We start from the raw sequence: 27,621 nt of genomic DNA, 5'->3' as shown, positions 1-27,621 counted from the left end.
AGTGTGTTGAGTCTGCTTTATGTGTTGTGTCAAGTCCTTGTCTAAACTCTTAAGTGTATATATATTCAAAGTCTGCTTGTTTACCTATTGTATCGAGTCATTGTCCAAAGTCTGATCCATGTGTGTCATCAAGTTATTGTAAACTTTTGTACAATTGCAGTAATTTGAGTCAATGCAATCTCTCTGGTTTTGATTTCAAATAGTCTTTTGTTTGTGACAATATATCTAACCATTTCAAAACTGATGATGTGAATGTGTGGCATCAAAGACTTAGACACCCATCAAAAGATGCCATGTCTAGAATCATAAAGACCTTAAATGTCTCTCTCAATACATCCAAACCAGACTTTTGCTCAGCATGTGCCTTAGGAAAAATTCATCAATTTCATTTCCCATCATCCAAAACCATAATCACAAAGCCATTCCAAATTGTGATGGCTATAGATACTACATACACTTTGTTGATGACTACACTAGATTCACCTGGTTCTTTCCGTTAAGACTCAAATAAGAAACAAAGTCTGTGTTTCTTAGATTCAGCAACTACATTGAGAGACAATTCACCACCAAAATCAAGTGTTTGCAAACTGATTGGGGTGGTGAATATCGACCAGTACTACCTATCATAAACTCTTTAGGCATCACTCTTAGACACCTATGCTCATACACACACCAACAAAATGGAAAATTCGAGAGAAAACACCAATACATATTAGTGATGAGACTTTCCTTTTTAGCTCAAGCCCACATGCCCTTACACTTCTGGTGAGATGCCTTTGTGTCTGCAGTATTCATTATCAACAGATTTTCAACGCACACTTTAAATCATAAATCACCTTTTGAGCCTCTGTTTCACAATAAACATGATTACAAATTCTTTAAAGTCTTTGGTTGCAGATGTTTTCCTTTTCTCATACCTTACAATCAACACAAGTTTAGTTTCAAAACTTATGAATGCAATTTGTTGGGTTATAGTCGTAGCCACAAAGGCTGTAGATGCTTACACACATATGGTAGAGTGTACACCTCTTGTTCAGTTCTTTTCAATGAGTCTGCTTTCCCATATTGCATATCAAGTCAAAATCAACAGTCCGATTTGTGTGTTACACAGTCTTTACTTGGTCCTTGTCCTTCACACAGGTTCACTCATTTGCCATGCATAACAAATCAATATAACTAAATTGTGCCAACCACACCAAACTCATTCACTCAGTCATCCACAAAGCAAGAAAACACAAATGAAACCCCGTGCTCAATCAACTCACCAAACAGCCATGCTCTAGTTCCATTCTCACCATCAAACAACTAAAGCTCAGTGCCACTACACCTAGTACCATTTCAATCTTCCAACACATCACAACCCATCTCACCACTCCCAAACCCTAACCAAATATCCATAACTGAACACATGCCACAATCATCAAACAATCATCCTATACTTACCAGATCCAAAAATGGAACAACAAAACCTAAAGCTTTCAAAGTTATGTCTCTTATTTGTGATGTTGTGAGAGAAACTCCAGCCACAATTGATGCTTTGTCTAACCATGATTGGAAAAATCGCTGAATGTAGTGGCAAATCGTTGGGTGTTCAGAGTCAAGAATCTTGCAGATAGCACCATTGAACGGCTAAAAGCATGACTAGTGGCAAAACTCTTCCAACAAACAACAGGTCTCGATTTCTTTGACACTTACAATCCAGTGATAACACTTAAAGTCATGTTCACTCTAGTTGTGACATTCAATTGGGACATACAACAAGTCAATGTGAATAACGACTTCCTCAATGGTACACTTAACGAGACAGTCTACATGAACCAACTGGAAGGCTATGTACAGCCATCGAAACCTAATCACGTATGCTTCCATACTAGTGACTGGTAATGACCTTCTACTAATATCAAAAGCTATCAATGATCTCAATAAGGACTTCACTCTGAAAAGCTTTAGCTCTATCAGATTCTTCCTCGGCTTTGAGGCTACACGTGACGAGTTTGGTATGTGTCTGTCTCAGCATAAGTACTTGCAAGAAGTGCTCACCAAGACCAACATGCTCGAATGCAAGCCCAACCCAACACCAATGTGTCCCAATCACAAGTTACATCGTGAAGATGGCTAGCCATTTGATCAGCCATCACTCTATCGAAGCACAATTGGCTCGTTTTAGCATCTTATGATGAGCCGTCTTGGTATCTCCTTCTCAATTAACAAACTAAGCCAGTTCTTGCAAGCTTTAATGATCTCACACTAGAATGCCTGCAAAAGAGTTCTACGTTATCTTGCTGGTATACCAGACCAAGGTCTGCAGTTCACAGCTGCTCCTCGACTGAATGTTGTAACCTTCTTAGATGCTAACTGGGCAAGCAACCTTGACGACCAAAAATCTACCACTGGCACGTGTGTATTTCTAGGAGATAGCCTAATCTCTTGGGCGTCGTAGAAGCAAGACGTCGTCGCACATAGCATCATCGAATCTGTGTACCGTGCTTTAGCATCAACAATATCATAGATCATTTGGCTCTAGTCGTCGTTCAAAGAACTCGGAATCCAGCTGTAATTTCAAACTCTGGTGATTTGGTGCGACAATATTAGTGCTGCATCGTAAGCCTGATCAAATCAAGTTTTTCACGCCCGCACGAAACATGTCGAGATTGACGCACATTTTTTCTGAGAAAAAGTCACGTCCAAGCAACTCGAAGTTCGTTACGTGCCAATTGATGATCAAGTTGCTGATGCTTTCACCAAATCACTTACTATTCCTCGTTTTGTAAACCTCTCTATTCTAAGCTTAACCTCGATGTACAAGTATAAGCTTGAGGGGGCGTATTGTAGTATATACTAGAGCTTACTAAGATTAGTAAAGCACAATGTATAGACTACTAGGATTGATAGTTGCCAGCATGTTAGAGTTAGTTATAACTCAATGGTGGAGATTAGTACTTGTACTCATATTTATATACTAATCAAAGAAGTCAATAGTAGTCAAGTTCACCATTCTGAAAATCTCCGAATCATTCGTCTCTCTCTTCCCTCAATATTCTCTCTCGTTTTGTAAAAGAAACTAGGTAAGGTTCAAACTGAATGAGAAATAATAATAATAATAATAATATTTCAAGTTTTGTCTAAAAAAAATAGTTTACTTTTTTTTTAAAAAAATAATGAATTATCTTGCCCATTTTATAAGCTATACGTGCAGATATTAGAAGTAATGAATACCGTATATAAAATCATTTATTAGTTGACAGACTTTTCTTATATATAGGCCATTAAGTCTAACCATATTGATAAAAAATAATAAAAAAAAATACATGGATAGAAAGCTTCAATAACCGGATAATAGACTTTATTTATAAAAAAAAATACATGGATAAATTTCCTAATTTACACTTCATTAAGTGTTTAAACGTTTTTTAATAATTTTTTTTTAAAAGACACGTTCATATTGTATCACTTTTGTTAGTATTTACTTTCATATAGCTAATATACACTAAAACAGGGACGAAACCAAGAATCTAGATTAGGAGGCTAATTTGCAACGAAATATTCAGAGGAGGCTGGTTTGTAAATTTTGAGAGTAAAAACTGTAAAAATAAAATGAAAAATGGACAAAAAGTGCAAAAAAAAAAAAAAAAAATTGAAGTGGGGCTATAGCCCATCGTTGATTAATACTGGCTTCGTGCCTGCGCTAAAAGATATATGTGGTATATATAACTAATCAATATTCTATTTATTTTACTATTTCTTTCTTTCAAAATTTGCAACTATAACTAGGTTAGTAAAAAAATTTCTCTTCATATTTTATCATATTGGTTCATTTGTTTAGTTAACAAACATATTTTGATTTCCAAAAAATGAAATCGCTGAGTACTCGTTTTGTATTTTTTTTTACAAACTAACGACTAAAAATTAATAATAATAATAAAAAAAACAAATTAATGTAATTATTTTTTTTACTCGAAAATATTAAGGGTGTACTGGTAAACTTGTCCACACTTAATAAGGTAATTGGTTATTTATTTAAAAATAAAGAAACTATTGGCTATTTTGAAATAGCCCAAACTTAATAAAGCTATAATGCTTCCTTGCCCAATTATATATATATATATATATATATATATATATATATATATATATATATATATATAATTGAACGTGTTATAATTTTTAGCTAGTTGTCCAACGGTGTAAATTATTATTTTGATTATTTTGCAAACATTTGAATTTAAAGGGCTATAATGCTTAGAATAATTGAGGGGAGCAATATTTATATCATAAATGTGCCATTGTCTATATGCGTACTTAAAAGTAAAAACCTACTGAAATATTTTTTTTACCATGCTTTAATTGTTATACTAAAAAAATTCTTATTACTTCGGCATTATTTTCCATTAAATTTCAGTAAACAATAAAAAGGAGTAACAAGCTCGATATCAGCCAAAAGGTTACATCTTATAGGAGACAGAGGGTCGTGTAAGACATATAAAGTAAGGGAAAGGATATCTTCAATTTGGAAACTTGTGATCTAAATATTTATATAAAAAAAAAATATATATATATATATATCAAACGTATTATTCCTTGTAACTTATTTCATGTACTACATTTATCTACACTAATAATAGTACAAAGGTCAAAACAATTATTCAAGACTCATTCCACCGCTTATATATATTTTTATATATGTATATGGTACGTAAGATAATAATAATAATAATAATAATAACGCTCCAAGATTTCATAGAAGCGCCGAATTCGTAAATTGATTGAATAAATAAAATTAAAGAAGTGAGGAACTGAAATAAATATGATACGTTTAAATATTGGCGTATATATGTATATATGCCAATATTTAAACGTACTAGACCCGTTAAAACCCCAAGAATATAACCCATTCTTCCGAGAGTTGGTTCATTGACATGTAAATAGGATCATCAGATCATGCACATTTAATTATTTTGAAATAAAGCCCTAGGCGTTACGCCGGTGATATAAATTATACATGGCCTACATACTTTAGGATTTAGGGTCAAAACTCCTTTTAAAATAAGTAGTCTATAAACTATTAAGATTATCATTTTAGTCCCCTACACTAATTTTTGAATGATTTTAATTATTGGTTCGATATAATCAACTTGAAGCATTTTACATTCTTGAATTACTTATTTATAGTACTAAAATATTCAAATCTAATCTTAGTCTAAAAATTGGAAGTAGTTGAACTTTTCTTTAATTTATATAAAGATAAAAAAATATAATTCAGTTTATTTATATACAATTTTATTAACTAAGAGATGATATATTTTTATATACATTTTAATTAAAAGTTTAAACTTTTTCAAATGACTATACTACTTCTACTAAGCAAATAGTCCAAAGTACGTATCACCTGCACTGTAATTATTTTTTTATTTTTTTTTTATTTTTTATTTTATTTTATAAAGGGTTTCTTAAAGAATATATTGATATATAAAAGTCAAAAGGCTTAGAATATTACAAGAATAAGACAAAGAAAATTAAAAAAAAAAAAAAAAACTTTTAAGGAAGAAGATAAAATGTGAATCACAAATAATAATAAAAATACAACAAAATAATATGTGGATTACCAGTCTATGTAGGTAGTCAGTCATTATCATATTACGATATGAATCACGAGCGGAAACATTGGCATTCGCTTGTTCCAGAATGCAGTTTTAGGAGTTTTGAACGACTGAAATCTACACTCAAAGAAGAAAATCATATCTTAGATATGAGATTCATATTTGAAGAAAAATTCAAAAACACTTCGATTAAAGATTGGACGGTACAAAAGTCAGATCTATTAAGTCTGAATTATTGAAACATAATTAAAAGAGAAAGTAAAACATAAAAAGAATATAAAAGTACATTTTCGTAGGTCGATAGTCGTCCATTGATCGAGACTATCGAAATTTTTCTATATTTAGAGAGGCGACGATACCGAAGATTAAAAGCTCAAACTTAAATCTTAATTTTTTTTTTGGGAGCACGGCTAGTTTGATTTTAAGCTTATGATTTTTCTTTTACCGTCGCACCTCAAGTCCCTATCTGTCATTTAGTTGAAGATATAAGTGACCCCACTTTTACTTTTCCTAAAGAAACTATATGAAAAGTTTAGAGAGAAAAAATAAAAGTTTGGCCCACTAAATTTAAATTGCCTTCGACTTTTATTTAAATAATATAATTTTGTGCATTTTGAAATTCAAAATTGACAACTTGTTTATTTATTTTCCCTTTTGCTTGTGTTTCCATAAAATGTGTGAAAATATCGATAAATTAATTTAAAACTGACCTGTTTGTCCAACATATAATTACAAGCATTTTGATGAAGTCATGTCCTCTCGATTCTTATTTTTAATATTCTCGTTTTTTGTCATCGCCATTGTACGAGTTAGAAAATTGCAAGGTATGATTTTAAGATTTTTTTTTTTTATTAGAAGACGATAGAGTCGTTTAGTACGCATGATGCTAAAACATACACATATATGATTAACTTTGTTGGTACGAGAAAATTAAGTATTTTCGTTGCACACTCAAATTCTCGGCCTAATAGGACAAATTGCAAGAAACAACGTACCACCCCAAAAATCAAGAAGTTCACAATGAAATATCTCTCAAACCAGATGAAACCTATGGGTATTAACAGCTTAGAGATAGAAACACTAATTAAGTACAACTTTAAAAACTTTTTAAGTGTTAGATCGTATCGCTCAAACTTTTAAACAAATAAATAAAAGCTGAGATGAGGTTTTAAGTGGATCATTCCAATAGGTGATATTCACTCCTCAACAATAAATTTTTAGTTTCAATATCATAATACATAGCTTGCAATTGATTACGGCTTAAATTTTTGTGGATATTGACTCAAATTTTGTGATCGAATAGCTCAGTTTAGTGATAATTACACACTTACTCATGAAGGGACTATAATAAAAACAGATGCTCTCACGCACCTACTCAACAAATATATCTCTTATTTTCTCTATCATATTTTACACCATCAGTTTATTTATTTATTTTCTTCATTTTTTATTTTATCTGTCCGTAATTGAAGATAATTTTGCATGTATACTCATAGTGTATGACATCTTTTGTGTACCGTATTCTGTGTTTATCGCGAGAGAATTTTTATAATATTCATTGTCAACATATGGCAGTTATTTAATTTACTATTTGTGTTACAGCCTTACAGGTGCAAGTTTATCATGCCTTAACTATGGCCTCATAAATTTATCTTATTTTATACATAAGATGTAATCTTAATAGTGCCACAAAATAAAAACCCTTTAAACCCTATTTTTGACACTCTTAATGGCTTAGTCTAGGTGCTACTACTTCCTTTACGTGGAGAAATCTCATATCAGAATTGCTGAAATTGAAAGATTATTCATTGTAATTTATATTGGTTGTGTATGATATCATATACGATGCTTTGAGAATGAAAAAGAGTCCTACTTGCGGCCAAAATCCACGTTGATATATGATTTTCATGCCCAAAAAGTCGGTTAAGCATAGTGATATTTGATACTTCTACACCGACATAAAAAAAAAAAAAAAAACCTAACAGGACTCATGAGGACGTTCATCGTCGTTTCATTGATGTGAAGTTAATATTTCACAAGTTCCCACGAAAAAAAAAAAAAAAAAAAACAGATTGTGATAGTTCATAGTTCATAGTTCATAGTTCGTTCGTACTTCTGTTGGAGTCTTGGAAGGGCAAATAAGTAAAATAGAAACCCCGAAATAAAAATATAGGAGACTTTTGTAGGAGGAATTTTTGGGCTTTGTGACCTGATATCAAGGGGACACAAGAGGATAGTGATAATGAAAGTGAGTGTTTTTGGGGTGAAAAAAAAAAAAAAAAAACTAATAAAGCATTTAATTCATCAATCTCAAAAGGACCGTCAATTCTTGTTAACGGTCTTGATCAGCGAATTCCATAATTTGCGGATATCATTGTGCTTATTAGGAATCTAAATGTTACACTTGTCTGCCTTTGAATTCCCCTCTCTCCTTCTCTCTCATAATATTTAATTAATAAAGTGAAGAATTTGATATTAATACATTAATATCAACCCAAAAAAAAAAAAAAATCCCCAGCTGCTTTTAAAGTTTTAGCCAAATTTGTGGTAGCTAGCTTGGTCTAGCGGTAATCCCACACTCACCTCGACGGATATGTCATGGGTTCAAGCCCCCATGGGATGCAGAAATGCATGCACCCTAGGATTTATTCTAATAAGTATGTAATCTTGGCCAATAGTGCCACCTGCTATGTAATCGTGCCACTTGCGCTTTGCACTGCTAATATATTATGTAATCTTCGCCGATAGTGCCCCAACTCAAAAAAAAAAAAGTTTTAGCCAAATTTTATTTTATTAAGAAAATAGTACTGTCAAAGTAAATTGAATTATTTGTTTTAATTAATTTAATTTACTTTAATTTAACCAAAATATATTGAAAAAACTGTTTTAGTTAATTTTATTTACTTCGATCCGATATGCTATTTTATTAATAAAATAAAACTTTAGTTATTTTTTAAGAGAAGAGTATGCTATTGGACTAGTGGTTTAATTGTTAAAAAAAAATAGAAAATAAAACAACTTTGAGTAGCACTAAAGGACAAATCTTAAACAATTAAACTAATCTTATTGACTTCCGCTCCCCAACAAAACTATGTGCAAAAGAAGTAATTAAGCTTTAAACAAGGAAATAGAATTCAAAGTTTCACACGAATAATACTCTCTATATATATAGGATTAATGACAGCATAAATATCTAATATTTTTCAATACATTTATACACCTAATTTTTTTCGACGATATAAATACCTAATATTTTATTTTATTGCACCGTAACTACTAGACTGTTATCTTCGGACGGAAATACACGTGGCGGACTCACATTTAACAAAGATTTATATATTTTTCTTCAACAAAATTAAACATTAACAAAACAAATTAACATTAATGATAATATAATTTTATAAATAATTACTCAAATTTAAAAATTAAAAGAAATATAATTTTTTTACTAATGTTAATTATATATTATTTAGTAATTATATTTCTTTATATCATATTTCTCGTTTTTACTAATAATTACTTAGTAAATAATAATATTACATTAAGTGTACAAAGCACTATCGCCCCAAATAAAGAGATGAGAGCTTCCCCGAAAAAAAAAATCGCAAAAAAAAAAAAAAAAAAAAAGTTAATAACAAGTACATAAGTTATAAACATATTCAAAACAAAAATTCACATAAGGTATACGCGTATTCTCTAAATTAAGATAGTGGGTTCAAATTTGCCAAGTAGTAGATGCTCCCTGAAAAAAAAATGTAAATATTATTGTATCTTTCACGCATTAATGGGGAAACTTTATTTTCCAATTATATTTGAAAATTCACTTCATCAACTTTTTCATGACAATCAAACCCAATATTCAATATTGTGCAAATAATAAGGGAATTGGACATAAACATTACTAGTTCGCATGCTTTTCATTTACTAAAATAAAAATGAAATTGATTTTCTACGCAACTACTATCAAAATTGTCACAAAATACTGAATTTCGTGACAAATTTTTCATAAAAATGATTCTGACAATTTTGTTGAATTTGGTAAAATATTTACTCATAGATGTAAAACAAATTTCAATATAATAATATTCATGTTCAATTCCCCAATATTGAACACACTACGTTGCTAGCAGCGAAACATAACTATGATGCACTATATCAAGGGATTATTGTCACTCCTGGATTCGGTAAGTAAGAGATAGATCTGTACTAACTCATTAATTAGAGAAGATTATAACTTAAAGAAATGTGGAAAATATCAATACGAGTGCTTGCTTAGAGAAAATTAAGAAAATAAAATACAAGTGCTTCAAGGTCAAGCAAGTTGGTAAATGTTTTAGAATAAATAAAAATAAAAACAGGCTTGTAACATATTGTATTGGATCTACTACCAAGTGTACATTAACTCATTATTATTACGTTTGAACTTTTGCAAAATATATAATTTATGTATTTATGAATAATCAAAGATAATATCATAGTAGAACAACAGCATCATATCATTTATCTTATTTCATAAAAGCAAGCAAGCAAACATTTAAGGTGAACGATGAAGATCTATTCATTTGTCACTTTTTTTTTACTATTGATTTATTTTAAGTTTTAGACATTGGCATGAGCTTTCACATGATCAAAACTTTCCATTTAATGATTTTGTCTCACTATAAATATGAATAAGAAGCAATGAGTCATCATTTCCATGTATTTTAGTTGCGAATAATTTCACTCGCGTAATTGTAGGATTCAAAAGCTTGGTTTGAACAATGATAATTTTTGTCCGATCTTAATAGTGAAAGATATAATTTAATGTCATGAAACCAATGTTGTTGTGATTGTTGTCTATGCGATTCTTTATTCAGTGCTTCCACGTGTAATGAATGAAAGCATACACTTCAAAAACATGAAGAAGAAGAAGAAGAAGAAGAAGAAGAAAAGTCCGATAAAAAAAATAAAAAATAAAAAAAAAAGAGAGAAGAAGAAGAAAAACATGATGGTTTGGAGAACTATATTGGGGAACATGTAAAAATGAACAATTTTGAAGGTAAATCTAATTACTTGTAATCAAATGATACCTCTGATTAATTTAGTTGATCTAGTGGTAATGCCGTGTCACTTTACGCTAAAATATTTTAGGTTTGATTTTTTATTTTTATTTTTTTTTATCAAATGGTTTGATCCATTTTGTGTGTGTTTGTGTAGTATGAGATTTGTATGACTGATTCATTATTTATTTTTTTATTATTCAATTTATTATTGAAATGTATACATTTTTTATCTACAATATCGGCTATCAATACTGACGCAAGTAAAACTAAAGAGCTATGAATTTCAATATATAAAGAGTAGATTTTATTTAACAGATATTTATGTCACTCAAATATATGAATATATTCGTAAAATCAAAGAGAATTCTAGAAGAATAGCAATTTAGTTGTAAACTTTGGATATCTTATCAATAACGAGTAAAAATTAGTCAATTCTATAAATAATATTCACAAGAAACTGTAAAAATTACATGCCATTCTAATTTATATGGTTGTATTTCTCTGTTTTGTAAAAAAAAAAAAAAAACTATCAAATTATTAGCTTCATTTTGTAAGATAATTATGTACAATTCGCTTAGCATTCAAAATTGTTTATGTTATCTTAATGATTACACTTGTCTTTAATTTATCGCCAATTATTTACTTTTACCATCAGTGTGTCCCATGAGACCATGACTCCATGAGAACCGTTATCTTTAAACAGCCCTAACTTTTGCTTTAGCTTTAGCTTTAGCTTTAATTTTTTGTATTAGTTTTTTTTTTTACTTGTTTATGAATTCTTATAGTATTTTTATAATTATTTAATTTTGCTTACCCAAAGCTTAACCTTTTAATTTCTTTATAAAAGAAAATTCGAACTTCACTTTTCCGAGTTACACAATATTATTTATTTATTATCACCCATTTAATTCCAACTCTTCTTGGGTAACTTCCAAAACCACCATTCAAATTGCAAATTTTGCTTGCCCCAAAAATTCCCTCTTTATTCTCTCTTACTAAGAAGTTTTCAACATTTCCCACTGACTGGACCAACTCTTCATTCATTCCCACTCCAAAAACAACGAGTAATAAATCTTAATTAATAAATAAAAGCCAAGTCAACCGGTCCAACCGGTTTCCCGGTAGAAATTAACAAAAAAAATATTAAATTAAATTAAATTTAAGAAACCACCCTTACAAATATCAGAAATTCAGAATCCTTACAACCAAATCAGTCTGTCTGTTCTCTCTACAAACTCCGTACAAAATCCTCATCCAAACTCGGGTTACATTTTTTTCTTTTCTCAATAACCCATTTTCCCTTTTTCTATTTTCATTATCTGCTCAAAAGAATCGAAATCACAAACCGACGTGAAACCGCGTTTTTCAAGAGGCTGAGCTGTGAAGCAGAGTGCGAAAAAAAGAGTGTATGTATGTGTGTGTGTAACGATCTCATCATCTTCAACTTTTTTTTTTGTTCCCACCATCGGAGCTGAGTTATTACCCAAAACCCAAATGACGTACCTTTAACTAAAAAGCTCTCATCTTCTCTTCTATTCCTATTTAATTCTCTTTCTCTACTCTGTTTTTGCTCTCTTTCTCTCTCACTTTCTCTCTCACAAAACCCCTTTTCCCATTTACGTGTTGTGTTGGGATCGCTATAAGAAAGTAAGAAAGAAAGAAATATCTCTCTTCTCTTTTTCTCAGACTCAGAGACTGTTGAGAAGAGATTAGATCTGAGATTCTGAGCCTGACTGACTCTTCTGCTCTCGGATTCGGATTCTTCTTCGCGGTAAGCGAGTAATAATAAATGCCAAAGTTAAAAAAAAATATAAAAAAAATTCAAAACCAGAGTCTTTGTTTTGGTTCAGTCAATAGTCTCTCTGTCTCTCACTACTATATATTTAGGTGGACTATTAAAAAAAAATTAAAAATCATAATTTCTAACGCTATTCCACTTCCTTGATACAGATTTCAGTAATTGTCGTCGTTCGGGAAGGGTAAAATGGGAAAACTGAGCAACTCCGGCGGCGGAGGAAAAGACTGGCCTCAGATCTACTCAATCTACGGCGTCGATCAATGGCAGACGATCGTGTTCCTCCTATTCCACGGCGTGCTCTTCGCCGCCATCTCCGTCGCTTACCTCGCCTACTTCTCCTCCGCCGTCGCCGTCTTCGCCAGAATCCTCCCCGGCGCCGCCACCGCCAGATTTGCCGCCGGATTCTCCGGCGCCGTCGTGGCGATCTCCGCCGCGTGCCTCTTCTTCGCCGCGGCGAACTTCCTGTACTCCTCCGTCGCCCTCCGCCACGACATGGCGCAGAAGATGGTATCCACCGTCGGAGACTGGTCGACTGTGCGCCACGCACTCGACCTCGGCTGCGGCCGAGGGATCCTGTTAAACGCCGTCGCGACTCAGCTCAAAAAAGGAGGAAGCTCCGGCAGAGTCGTGGGACTGGACAGGTCGAGTGGATCTCACGCGCTGGTCTCCACGCTCCGCACGGCTCACCTGGAAGGCGTCGCGGAGTACGTCACGTGCCGTGAGGGCGACGCGCGGAGGCTTCCGTTCGGGGACAACTACTTCGACGTGGTGGTCTCGGCGGTGTTCGTCCACACCGTCGGGAGAGAGCACGGCCACCGGACGGCGGCGGCGGCGGCGGAGAGGATGCGCGCCGTCGGAGAGCTGGTTAGGGTTCTGAAGCCCGGCGGACGCGCCGTCGTGTGGGACCTACAGCACGTGCCGGAGTACGTGCGGAGGCTCCAGGAGCTCCGGATGGATGACGTCAGAGTCTCCGAGCAGGTAACGGCTTTCATGGCTGCCAGCCACATCGTCTCCTTCCGGAAGCCCAGCCAAAACGTCGCCGTTTCGCCGGGCGGCGAGGTTCGTCTCGACTGGAGATGCTGACGTGGCGTTACGTGTCTTTTTTTTCCTTATAAAAAAATACTATATAATAAATATATCATCCTATATGAGATAAAATGGTAATTCCGAGCAAAAAAAAAATGAAAAAAAGGAAAGATAAAATGGTAATATACGTTTTTTTTTTTTTTTTTAGGATTAATTAGGACTTTGAATAAGTAACGGGGGTGTTACTTGACTTGATTTAGCTTTGATGTAAAAGATTTATAATAGGCTTTAGCTTTTGATTAATGTTTTGCTATAGCCTTGTAATATGTAATGGTCTATCTGAGGAAGCGAAGCTGACTCAGTTTTTCTCTTTACAAGAAGAAGAAGAAGAAAAAAGGTGTTTAGAAATTATGATGATCTAAGTGACAAATAGTCCGAATGAGAACGAAATTGACAACTTTTATCCAACTCGATGAAAATTTGTCTTGGCTCGTTTATAATTTTGTGACGTTTTGGATTACAAGAATAAGAAAGATGACGATCTCTCTCGTATTTAAATAATATAGTTCAATGTTTTATTCTTTTGGGTGAATAATAATAATAATGGAGTTTAGGAGAATTTGTGATAATTATGTGAAAGTTGGATGGGAAAGATTTATACGAGTTTTTGTAAATAATTTGACGTAGAAATGGGCACTTGGGAAGGTTGTTGTAAAGTCAAAATCAAATGATATCTAGGCATGTGATTTATTTTATTTTAAAGCATGCAAGCGCCAAAAATGAAAAGACTGTGGAATGAGATATATGGATAAATGGATTCGGATTCCCAGCCATTTTCCAAATCTTTCAAATTCTCCACACAAAAAAAAAAAGTAAAACCAATTTTCGTCCCATTTGCTTTTTCCAAGCGTGGATCTTATCTTTGTCAGAGGATTTTCTTGCTTGTTCTTCGGAGGAATGGAACTAAAAATATAAATTAGGCAAACTATGAAAAAAAAAATTCAAGGGGGACTAATTTGTAAATTTTATGATATAAAAAGAAAAAAAAATTAAAAAAAAAAGCAAAAATTGTAAAAAAAAAATATATATATATATATATATATATATGGTTAATGAGGATTTTCATGCATGTTCTTGGCTTGTGAATGTAGTTAAAGATGCTATGTTTAATTGGATAATGATTTTTTTTTCCTTGAACTGAAATTTATGATTAAATAAGAATAATCGATCTTAACCATAACAAAACATATTATTTAAAACTTGAACTTTTAGATTATTTGGGGTAAACAAACAAAAATTAAAAGTAGGTTATCTATTTTAAACTACAATTAAAATTAATATTAACTGAGCGAGTACGAGCTCCATTGTCTAAGATATTGAATATTCGTTCTACAAGAGAAAATCGCATTACACATCTTAACTAGTAAGGAAGACTTTGAGCAACTTCAAGCATTTTCAAGTGTAATCGACCATATGAGTCATTTTCAGGTGCACATGAGGCAAGTACACCTTCTGAGTAACATGATTTGAATTTGTACTTGACCGAGCAATTAACTGACATTAAGCCAAAATAAGTGAAGATATGTGTCATAACTTCCTACATTCATCAATTCATCGAACATTCACGGTTTAGGCCAATATAAGTGAAGATATTTACATGTATACAAGACTAGAAGCTTGCAAATTTCAATTTGTCAATGAAGCTATCTGAAAATCACAACAATTACGTTAAAGTAAAACTATAACAAAAAATAAATTTATTTAATGTTCAGAGTTTGAAACTAAATAAAATTCAATTAAAAAAATAAATAAATTCAATGATTACTAAGTTAAAAGGCAATCAAAAACATATTATTTTCCGACTGTTTGCTATTTTGTTGCTTTGTTTTTTTTTTTTCAATTTTAGTTCATACATTTATTTTCAGACCAAAATATATATACATGTATATGACGTTGCTCCCATATATATATATATATATATATATATATATATATATAACACGTATGTAAACCCGATCTAGATAATACAAGTCATAAAAAAAAACTCTAGTCGTCACGTTACTTCTCCCAAAAAATCAAGACTTCGGCTTTCAGTCTTCGGTGTCGTCGCCTCTCCTGTGGCACGGAGACTCCAGTGATCTCGACCAGCGGAGGACTCTCAATTTAGGAGAATGTACTTTTTATAGTTATTAACTTCTTCATGTTTTGCTTTTTCTTTCGATTATGTTTCAATAATCAAGACTTAGTAAATCTGACTTTTGGTACCCCCGATCTTTAATCGGAGTGGTTAGTTTCTTCATATATGAATATGAGATTTAAGATATGATTTTTTTTAGGCGTGAATCTCAGTTGGGCAAGACTCGTATAACCGCAATCTGCAACAAACGGAGACCGACGTTTTTGCTCGTGATTCGTATATTAATATGATAATGACTGGTTACCTGCATAGACGGGTAACCCACAGGTTATTTTGTTGTATTTATAATTGTTTGTGGTCCAATTTTTATCTTTTTCATGTATAAATTTTTGAATTTTTTTTGCGCTATTCTTGTAATATAAGTCTTTTTTTTTTGCCTTTTATCAAAATTTTTTGAAGGAGTCCTTTATCTTAAGACCGCAAAATCAGCATATAGACAAAACCATAATACATGTGTTCGAGCAAAACTTTTGACTGTCTTGTTATAATTTCAATTTTCTTTTTCTCTATTATATTATATCAATATTTTATTTTCTCTTGATTTTTCTGACTCTCTTGTTGTTGTGGTTCGATTTTCTTTTAATATTGTATGATATATATATATATATATATATATATATATTATATTATATTATATTTTGTTTTCTCTTTTGAAATTACTATCACCCTAATTAGAGATATTCTAATGAGCACATAAATCAGGACTTGTTTTTTGTTGCTATTATAAGCATAGCCATAGTTGTGGTTGTGGATCATAGTCTAATCTTAAAGCGTCAATAATTAATAATCAAAGATGGATGATTATTGCTTGTGGAATGGAGATGGCATGGCAAGTTTGGACAAAATCTACTACCTGACAGGTGACACACCTAAGAGATCCGAATAATAAACCTTATGAGTGGTTAATTTATTTTAAATGGTTAATTTTTTATAATATATAGTTTCTCAGCAAATTGTATTGAACATGAGAAATTTCATTTTCTAGACCTCGAAGTTATGAAAATATCTCAGTTAGACTCACTAGTTCATAAATATATAAAATTAGACTTTTGTACCAATTTCGGACAAAAATACCCTTTCAAGGTAATATAACCATCTTCACTTCATTCTATACTTCTTTTCATCTCTCATCCTCTCTCATTTCCTCTCGTTTCATCATTTTTGAGTAACCACTTCAATCAATCCCGTCGAAATGGGTTAGTATGCTCATTCATTCATCTTTTATAGTTATGTTGATATAGTTTGTGTAGAAAAAAAGAAGTTAATAGATTTAGGTCAAATATCCGGGAATTTAACGTTATTTCCGATGAAATCCGATAATTTAGGATGAAATTTAAGTACGATTTCCGATGAAATTTAAGATAAAATTCGGACCGGATCCGACCGGATCTGGCAAGATCCGACCGGATCTGGCAAGATCCGACCAGATCTGGCATGGTCAGGATCCGACCGGATCTGGCAGGATCCGACCGGCTCTGGCAAACTGCCAGAATCCGACCGGATCTGGCAGGATCCGACCGGATCTGGCCGGATCCGATAGTGTATGTAGAAAAAATAAAAATAAAAACTTTGTTTTTTTTTTATTTAATGTATTTTATGTTATATTTGTTGCAGTTTTGTTGATGGTTAACGGCACATGGGAGAGAAATGGACACTTATACGTGTTCAAAAATGCAAGAACATTTCCGCTTGAAGTTTCGAAAGAGACGACATACACGGGGTTAGTCGACAAGGTGTACAATAGAGTCGATATAGACAGATCAAAGTATGACTTAAAGTTAGAAGTTCCATATGAAGCGGGTAATATGCCGATTGAGCCTGCTTTGTTGAAGGACGATATTGATGTTAAGTATTACACGAAGTGCAAAAGTCGTAGAAAATATGCACTTTGTGTAACTTTGATATCGAAAGAAATCACAGCGTTCAGTGCAAACAAAGTAGATAAAGGAAAAAATGTTATCAATGAAGAGTTGCCTCGTGTTGAACTCAACAAGAGACGAAAGAATTTGATAATCACCGATCGAGATGATGAAGTATACGTGCATGATAGAGATAATTATCACAACAACGAGGAAGAAGATGATGAAGAACAAAATAACAAAGTTGACGAAGATAAAAGTGACAAGGGAGAAGATGGACTCAACAGTGACAAAGAAACAGAATTCGAAGAGTTTGTAAATCATGAAGAATATAAAGATTTTGTTAAACATTTTGCAGTACCATCAGGACACGGTGAACAATCAAAACAAGGTGAACCGTCACGTGACCCTCGTAAAGATGTTTCACAAACGGATTTCGTGCATTATTCATGGGAAGCCCCTGACTTCACAGCGGCTGATGTTGTCAAAGAAGAACGTAATGAAGGTCCAACTCTATTGTCACATTCTTCCACAGGTAATAAAAACAATGATATCTACTTATATATGGAAAATGTTATGTTATATATTTTATAACCATTGATTACATGCAATAGGTAGCACAAAAGATATATACCTTGGGAAAGAGTTTGAGTCAAAGAAACAGATGAAGCAACAGATTCATGTTTTTGCTCTAAAAAATAATTTTGAGTTTAGAGTGAAATCATCTTCGAAAAAGAGATGGTATGTCATATGCAAAAATGAGATGTGCACTTGGAAGCTGAGGGGTGTTGTGCAGTGGTCTGACATGTGGCAGATAACGTCGTATGAGAGTAGACATTCTTGCGCGCGTGTTGTTCGAACAGAAGGTCATAGAGGAGCTGCACCTTGGGTTATTGGGCACGTCTTCAAAGATAAGTACAACATTAGCTCTATGGCTGAATATTCAGCGCATAACGTAAGAGAGAAAGTCAAGACAAGATGGGGTGTTGGCATATCGTACTTGAAAGCGTGGAGAACAAGGGAGAAAGCAATTTCTTACGTAAGGGGTACGCCAGAAGAATCTTATCAGAAGTTACCATCTTGGTTATACATGTTGGAGCAAAAGAATCCAGGGACTCTTACGGCGTTTGTGAAAGATGGCGATAGATTCAAATACGCGTTCTTTTCTATTGGGGCGTGTCGTAGAGGGTTCAAGTCTTGTCGACCCGTCATATCATTAGACGGTGCATTTTTTAAGACAAAATACGGTGGACAGTTGCTATGCGCAATTGCGATGGATGCTAATTCTCAGTTGTATCCACTTGCATTCGGGGTAGTAGATAGCGAGTGTCACGCTTCGTGGATTTGGTTTTTGAGAAAGTTGAGAGAAGCTATCGGTGAAGACGTTGAAGAGTTGGTGTTCATATCCGATCGACATGTTAGCATCATACATGGCGTCGAAGTGGTGTTTCCCGGTATCTCTCATGGAGCATGCTTCCATCATCTCAAACTAAATGTCCAACACAAATTCAAGACTGATCATTGTGGAATTGAACTGTATGATGTCGCTTATGCCTTCAATAAGCGGGCTTTCGAAGCTCATTTTTAGCAGTTGAGGAGAAAAGATGTCGAGATGGCTAAGTATCTCGAGGAAGTCGGTTTTGATCGGTGGGCAAGAGCATTTTTTCCTGGAAAACGGTAAGACTAAAACCTTTCCCTTTATCATTACAAGTGTTTTAACCAAAACGTCGCTAATATGTAACTGTTTCTATAGGTATGATATAATGACAAGCAATAATGCAGAAAGCTTCAACAATAAGACGAGGAATGCTAGAACGTTTCCCATCACCACTTTGCTTGAGTTCATTAGATTCACACTTCAAACATGGTTTTTTAATCGAGAAGAAATTGCTAGAAAATGTGATACAAGACTGTCCCCGAAGTTTCAAGATAATCTCGAACATCTGAACGGCAAAGCACAATACGTGAATACCTACGGACTCGGGATGTTTGAATGTAATGTTAGAGACGAGAGAGGTGACTTTGATGTGCATTTGATGAATAACACATGCACTTGTGGACTACCACAACTACTTGGAATCCCGTGCGAGCATGCCATCGCATCCGCACAACACAGGAGTGTGGACATTTATTCGTTGTGCAGTCCTTTCTATTCGAAAGAGATATGGATTGAGATGTACAAGGAGTCTATATATCCTGTTGGGAATGAAGAACAGTGGAACGTTCCGGATGACATAAAAAACATGAAGGTGTTGGCACCAGTTGAAAAGAAACAAGCCGGTCGGCCGAAGAAAAGTAAACAAGGAAGGCGAAGAGTCAATCGATACCCATCTCAAGGAGAAAAAGTTGTTATCCATCGGAAATGTGGTAAATGTGGTGGTATGAGACATAATAGGAAGACATGCACATGGAGAGAGTGAAAACTTGTTTATTTTCATTAAGTTGATCATTATCTTTTTTTTTAAAACTTATTTTGTTGAAAAATTGACGTTTAAGTTTGAGTTGAACATGTTTGTGGTTATGTTTATGTTATGTTTATATTTTTATTTATTACTTTAAAATAATTAAATATAAATTTAATGACATGAAACTATAACATAAAATGAAACTAAAGATATCCAATATATTTAATGTCATCAAAGTAGAAATATCAAAAATATTTAATGAAATAAAAATAGAGATATCCTAATAATTAATAAATATCATCGCTCTTCTAATTGGAAAAATAGGTCCGTAGACCATTTCTTCCTGAACGTCTTCATGTTCTCGCTTCGTAGTGTATCAAAACTGGCGTTGACAAGGATATGCTCCATGTATTTGATTGCGAACATCCCACAATCACCACTGAAAGACAAAATCAAAAAATGTTATACACAAATAACATAACTCTTAAATAAAACTTCATAATTTTTTTTACATACCTTGTCACACATTGTGGGATGGTATCGTCAACTACCCATCCGAACGGTGGAAGTCGAATTTCCCCGCCATCTAGCTCTCGCTCCGCCTTCGGATGCTCGTTGAATAATCTCGACATTGCCATAACCTTCGATATCGCTTGACACCAATCCTACGTTAACATGAGAATGTAAGAAAATAAATATATGATTTACTATAAACTTTAAAGTTTACTAACATCCATCGTCGTTCTGAAGTTGTTGGCATGTTCTCTCATCTTCACAATATCATTTTGGCAGTCCAAGACGGTTATGGTCAGCTCTTTGAGGTCGACTCGGAACGTGAACCAATGCATCTGTTTGAAGTTCACGACGAACAAAATCTCCACGGCACAATTCCACGGCTAGACTTGAGAGTTCCTGTATCCAGTCATAGGATCAAACACGAGTCGTTGATCCCAGTCTACGATCTCCGCCTCATTGCCTGTTTCGTCGACAATCTTCTTGAACTCTTGTTCTTTCGTATAACGCCCATATACATGTTGGACCCATTGGGTATCCATGATGCAGACGTCTTGACGATACCCGTCATATTGTCGTTGGCGTCTCCGTAGCATATGTATAATAGCATCAATATGCTGTCAACGTATTTGGATTAACAAATATATTTAAGTCATAATAATTAACTTTTAGATGAAAAAACATATTAAACGTAAAGTAGTTATACATACCGTGTCGTCTAGCCATTTTCCGTTCTCGAGAAGGAGCTTGAAAAAATTTTCTTCCACGCTAGCGATCTTCACATAAATCCTCGGCATAAAATGACCATCAAGTTTTCGCGTTTTACTCCACTTCACGACGGCTTCCCAATCTTTAAGTATTGGCTCCTTCAACGGTTTGAACGGCGACACCCGCTTATTTGTTCCATACTTCGGCCGCGTCCGATCCGTGAAATCGGCGGAGAAAGTATATTTTCGAATACGCTTTTGAGATGGTGTTCGTACCTTCTCTTTCGCCTTCTTCTGTGCTAGGGTGGACAACGGGAGCGTCTTATCTGATGCATCGTTCCGCCGGAGACGTTTTTTACTAGGTGAAACCGGCTTCCTCGTCGTACACGAGGGATGCGAAGACGACGGCTGTGACGCCGCATGTGAACGAGGACTAGGAGGGGCAGGAGGACTAGGAGGGGCCGGAGGATTAGGAGGGGCCGGAGGACTAGGTTGAGGTGGACGAGGTTTACATGCTTGTGTAGTTGGTAACGGCCCGGGACATAAACCCGTCACGTCCGAGAAAATGTAGTTTATCTTCTCGAACATGTCAAGCTGTAAGTTGATGACACAAAATACTGAATAAGAAACTAAATTTTTATAGAAATGACTAATTTATTTAAAAAATAAAAAAAACTAACCTGAGATCGCCTCATTCTCTCTAGCCTCCGACCGTTTGTACTTAGAGCCCTCAAGACGGTTGCCTGAGATCGTACCAACTGACTCTGAGATTTTCGAAGTTCATTATTAGATTTTAGAAGTTGATTCTGAGTCTCGATCATATTATTCCACATATCCTCCGTCAAAGACCACATAGGGAGATGATCGGGACGAGCCGGATGATCGGGACGACCGGGACGATCGGGACGAGCGGGATGATCGGGACGACTGAGAGGTGCGCGAAGTGTGGGCTGAAATGATTGAAACTAATAACTACTTCACATGATTGAAACTAATAACTACTCTAAAACTAGTAATTACTAAATAAAATTTACCTGACGAGGTTCTCGCGGTGTATCTGAAACATGATCATCATCATCGTCTTCATCACTCCACAAGTTCTCCTCTTCGTCCTTTTCCGCTTCTCTGAGTCCGTCGGCTTCTTTCGCGATTGATTGTACTAAATCAATCTCTTCCTCGATATTACGTGGCTCAACCACGTTTTCGTCTTCAGTCAGATAGAGCGATTGACTGAGTTGCGTTTCTAGTTGCTGAAAGAACTCGCGCTCACCGGTCCTTGGTCTCAACATCTGAAGAACACCGAGCTACAAGAGGAAAAAAAATGTAAGTACTTAACATCTAGATAAGTGTATAAATTATGTATAAAAGATATAAATTATAAATTACCGTTTTTTTAAGGAAAACCTTCTCGACGTCCTTGCGTGTCACCACTCGAACGCTTGACCACGAAAGCATCCTCGGTACTCGAACACCGATATTATTCCCGAACTGCTGACCAATCTCCGGAATAGCCTCGAACGCCCAATATTGCACGGCGTGCAAATTCCCCGGTAAGGAATACTTTGCCTCCTTCTGAAGAATGTTCTCGTTGGCGGATTTGTCCTTTTGTTTTAGACAGTAGCGTTTCATGTCCACAGAGAGGGCGGAGAACGTCTCTGTCCACGTGATGTTCCCCCACGGCAGAGAATAGAAGAATGGCAAGTCCTCAACCATGTAGAGATACTTGTCGTTAATGACTCGGTTGTGTTCTACTCCGAGGAGATACCCAATGACAAACACGCACAATCCGAGCTTGTACGCGTCCTCCGGATCTTGATATGTCTTGAACGCGTTCGTCAAGACTTCGAACTTGGCGTTTCGCACGCCGTTTAAGTGATCGGTCACGAGCCTATTACTTCTTCGCTCGTTCTGCTCCTCCGCCGTCGGACCGTCTTCCATACTGAATCCGGTGATCAACGCGTATTCGAGTTTACCGAATCTCACGCGTTTATTTCCGATACCGAAGTGAATCTCACCCCTTTTCGTGGACTCCACCTTTCGAAGAAGCAGAGAGTGTAAAAGTACTGAAGAGAAATTTAACGTCGTCGCCTCGAAGAATTGAGCGAACGGAGTCTCTGCTATCATTTGAAGTAGATCCAGAGCTGTGAATTTTTCTTTCACAAGCTTCAACATTCCCGAACCACTATACGTGATTCGACCCGGAAAATTACTCTCACATAGCAACGTCAAATTCTCCTACAACACGAGTTATAACAAGTTTAATCACTAATAAATTATAAATATCATTCAAAACACAACTAAAATTAAATATCATTCAAAACACAACTAAAAACACAATTACATATCATTCAAAACAATCCAACAATAAACACAACTAAAATCTGAAAAAAAAATAAAAAATTATAACAAGTTTAATCACATAGCAACCACGTTACATTCTCCTAAAACACGGGTTATAACAAGTTTAATCACTAATAAATTTTAAAACAAAACAAATATAATTCAAAACACAACTAAAACTAAATATCATTCAAAACACAACTAAAAACATAATTACATATCATTCAAAACAATCCAACAATAAACACAACTAAAATCTGAAAAAAAAATAAAAAATTATAACAAGTTTAATCACATAGCAACCACGTTACATTCTCCTAAAACACGGGTTATAACAAGTTTAATCACTAATAAATTTTAAAACAAAACAAATATCATTCAAAACACAACTAAAACTAAATATCATTCAAAACACAACTAAAAACACAATTACATATCATTCAAAACAATCCAACAATAAACACAACTAAAATCTGAAAAAAAAAATAAAAAATTGTAACAAGTTTAATCACATAGCAACCACGTTACATTCTCCTAAAACACGAGTTATAACAAGTTCAATCACTAATAAATTTTAAAACAAAACAAATATCATTCAAAACACAACTAAAATTAAATATCATTCAAAACACTACTAAAAACACAATTACATATCATTCAAATCTAAACCCATCTCTCGTTAGAAAAAAAAAACAAAAAAAATTCACTTTGAAGCCGACGGGATTCAATGTTTGGATTTTTTTTTTTTTTAATCCTGATGGATCCCGTCGGATCCCATCGGAATCGGTCGGATTCCGACCGATTCCGATGGGATCCGACGGGATCCGACGAAATTTAAAAAAAAAAAATAACTTTGAAGTCGGAGACGGTCGGATCCCATCGGATTCGGTCTCCATCAGGATTTAAAAAAAAAAAAATCCAAACATTTCCAGATTTTAAAAAAAAAAAAATCACTATGAAACCACTCTAATCTTATTTCTTATCTATGGTACACTAAGAAACCATGAAAAACCATTAAAAAAACCATTAAAAAACATACCTTTTTTGTCATTTTGAGGTAGCTATGGAGGTTGATGGAGGTCGGGGTCGGCGTCGGAGTTGGTGGTGGGCGTCGGAGGTGTCGAGGTCGGCGTCGGATTTGATGAGGATGGCGTCGGATTTGGTGATTTTCGCGTCGGATTGGTGGAGATGGAGAAAAGTTGTTTTTGTGTTGAGAGAAAGTGAGAGAAAGTGAGAAAGTGAGAAAGTGAGAATGAAGAAGATGATGTTATGAGGTTTATTTTGAATTGAGGGCATTTTTGTCCAAAATTGGTACAAAAGTCCAATTTTGGATATTTTTTAATTAACGGGTCTAATTGAGATATTTTCATAACTTTTAGGTCTAGAAAATGAAATTTCTCTTGAACATTTTATGCTGGTTAGTATATGATTTGACTAAAATTATTTAATATAAGGAATTCTTTAGAAGATATAAATTTGAATTGTTTGTGTTATATCAAGTCCTATATTTAATATAGTAATAAAAGAAACATCATTTATTTATTTTTTGTAGCTAGCTGTTTGGTTACTTGAAACAACATAGTCTTTTTTTTTTTGTTTTTTTTTTTAATTAAATGAACTAAAAACAGTCTAAGTCTAAAGAGTAGTATATAAAAATTAAACCACTTAGATTTGAGGAGTTATTACATTCTAGATATATAAATTTGAAATACGCCATATATACAATCACAAGATTTTGATTGCAAACTCAAATGAGAAATTGACAACAATAATACCAATGGCTTGTCAGTTACCAAAAATCAACCAAAACCCAAATATTGACACATCTAATACCAAATCGGTCACGAACTGAGTTGATTTCGTGACACATTGATCATGAACTGGTTGCAGTTCGTGACCGATTTGGTATTAAATGTGTCAATTTTCCAACTCAAATTTAGAGTTGTTAATAGCCTCAAATTTTGATTATGAGAACTAATTAGTCAATTCGAATACAATTAAAAATAATGTAAATGCAAATAATAATGAGAATAAGATGATATTATTATCTATCGATAGACAATACACGAGATTGAACACAATTATTTATTAATCCATAGTTTATCGAGCAATATTATCAATATAGGAAGATTCGTCTGTTTTTCTGAGGTCTATACCTCTCTATATATAAACTCTGAATCGTCTTCTCAAGTTCGGTGTATCGCATTATACACGAGTAACGCGACACCAAAGAAAATATCTAAATATCTTCTCCTTGTGATGTGTGTACTTTCTGATACGAATCATGCAAAATGGTGTGTAACAACTTCATTTGAAGTTTTGAACAATAGACTGTACACCATATTGGACATAGAGGTTTGCAGATGCATAGTACCAATGTATTAATATTAGTATAGGAAGATCCATTTGAGGGGTTTTTTTTTTTTTTTCTTTCTATGATCATCTTCTATTTATATAACTCTAAATCATCAACTGAGCTCCGTGCATTGCATAAGACATGCTACCAAAAAATGTCTTCTCTAACCAAATCGTGACACGTGTATATGTATACACATATAGGCATATAGCGAAAACCTTAATATGAACGTGTCACGATTTCATATATTAAGGATCGAGAAGTATACACGTGTCACAATATTAATGTTAGATTAAGGTTTTTACTTGTTAACTTACTAGTTTTAGCATCGCGCTACGCGCGAATGATTTTAGGATATTATAAATTATAAAATTTGTAGAGGTTAATTTGTGTTATTAAAATTCGTAAACAATGGGCACTAAAAAAACCTGCAATTGAAAAAAAAAACCCTTAAAAATCATGAATAAATAATAAAATGTAAAAAATTTACTTTGTACATTGGTTAGACTTTCATGGGTAAATAAAACTTGCGTTCGCTTTCAACGAAATATGGAGACACATATAAGGTGAAGGGAAATAAATATCAAAGAGAAAAATAAAGATAATTTAATAAAGAAAATATAAAACTAACATATACTCAAAATAATGTATGTTATTGATATAGTATAATATAGTATCAGTAATTATAAAATACATAAAAAAATTATACAAAATATATTGATGAAAGAGGGAGAAAAAAAAACAATATACATAAAAAAAAAAGTTTTACAAAATATATATTGAAAAAAAACTAAAGAAAGAAAGAAAAAAAAAATTAAAGGCAAAAAAAAAAACGAAAAAAAAATTAAGGCCGCCACGTGTCGCTGCCTGGCGACGCCACGTGGCGGCCTGATGATGAAAGTTGAGGGGAGATGTGGTGTTTATTAAATATGTTATAGATATTGTATATGTATACACATATCGGCATATAGCGTAGTCGGAAAAATCTTATAAATTAGACTTTATGAGCTATGTAATCATCGTGAAAAATCACAAAATTTGCGAACAAATGTCTTATAATACCTTGTAAAGTGTTACTTGAAAATTTTAAGGATATTTATTCATAAAAATCAACAAAATTTGGAGTTATGAGGTTGCTATAGATAAGAGACGTGAAGATATCTGATTTTCAAATCACAAACACAAAAGTTTATGATTTTGTGTCATATTATGTAAAATACAAGAGAAAATTGTGTCCTAAAGTCCAAAATTGTTTACATATATAATTATATGGGATGAAGAGAATTTTGTTTCAACTGTTATTCGAACTCACAACATCAAATTGGTGTATGTAGAGGTTTGTCAAATTTGAATTAGATATATTTTGTTTTGTTTTGGTAAAATCTTTTAACTGCCACGTGTCTATTTATATATTCGTGACTCAAGTATTTATTAATTATCATCATTAAATACTCTTCAACGATTTGTACAACTATTCACTGCTTATCTTGTTCTTGTACTTGTATATTTATTTTTCTTACCACCACTTAAAGTGAGGCATTTTCAACCCATCAATCCGTATGAGTTTAAGACAAGCATGATGGTCTTTTATTACATTACCACGATATTTGTTTGTTTGTTTGGAATATTTTATTATTACATTATATAGTACACAATAAATTATATTGGACGTATTTAGCATATCTGTTCGAAAGTATTGTTCGAACCACACATACATGTTCAATTTGAAGTGTTTGTAAAACAGGACCCATAATCTTTCCTCACATTTGCTGGCTCTAAAT

General features: G+C 33.7%; 1 protein-coding gene across 1 annotated transcript; it reads left to right on the top strand.

The window, feature by feature from the left end:
* The first annotated feature begins 11,830 nt into the window (after positions 1-11,830).
* On the top strand, positions 11,831-13,880 carry LOC149398184 (uncharacterized). The gene is made up of 2 exons (XM_089615427.1): positions 11,831-12,410; positions 12,590-13,880. The coding sequence occupies exon 2, from the start codon at positions 12,624-12,626 to the stop codon at positions 13,518-13,520; it is 897 nt and encodes a 298-aa protein (XP_089471553.1). The 5' UTR covers positions 11,831-12,410; positions 12,590-12,623; the 3' UTR covers positions 13,521-13,880.
* Positions 13,881-27,621: the final 13,741 nt, after the last annotated feature.

Source organism: Urtica dioica, chromosome 5 (genome assembly GCF_054948205.1).
Source record: "Urtica dioica subsp. dioica isolate 48M chromosome 5, U.dioica_male_clone48M_v1_H2, whole genome shotgun sequence".
Lineage (NCBI taxonomy): Eukaryota > Viridiplantae > Streptophyta > Magnoliopsida > Rosales > Urticaceae > Urtica > Urtica dioica.
The sequence above is the reverse complement of the archived record's forward strand: the minus strand, read 5'-3'. Positions and strand labels throughout refer to the sequence as shown.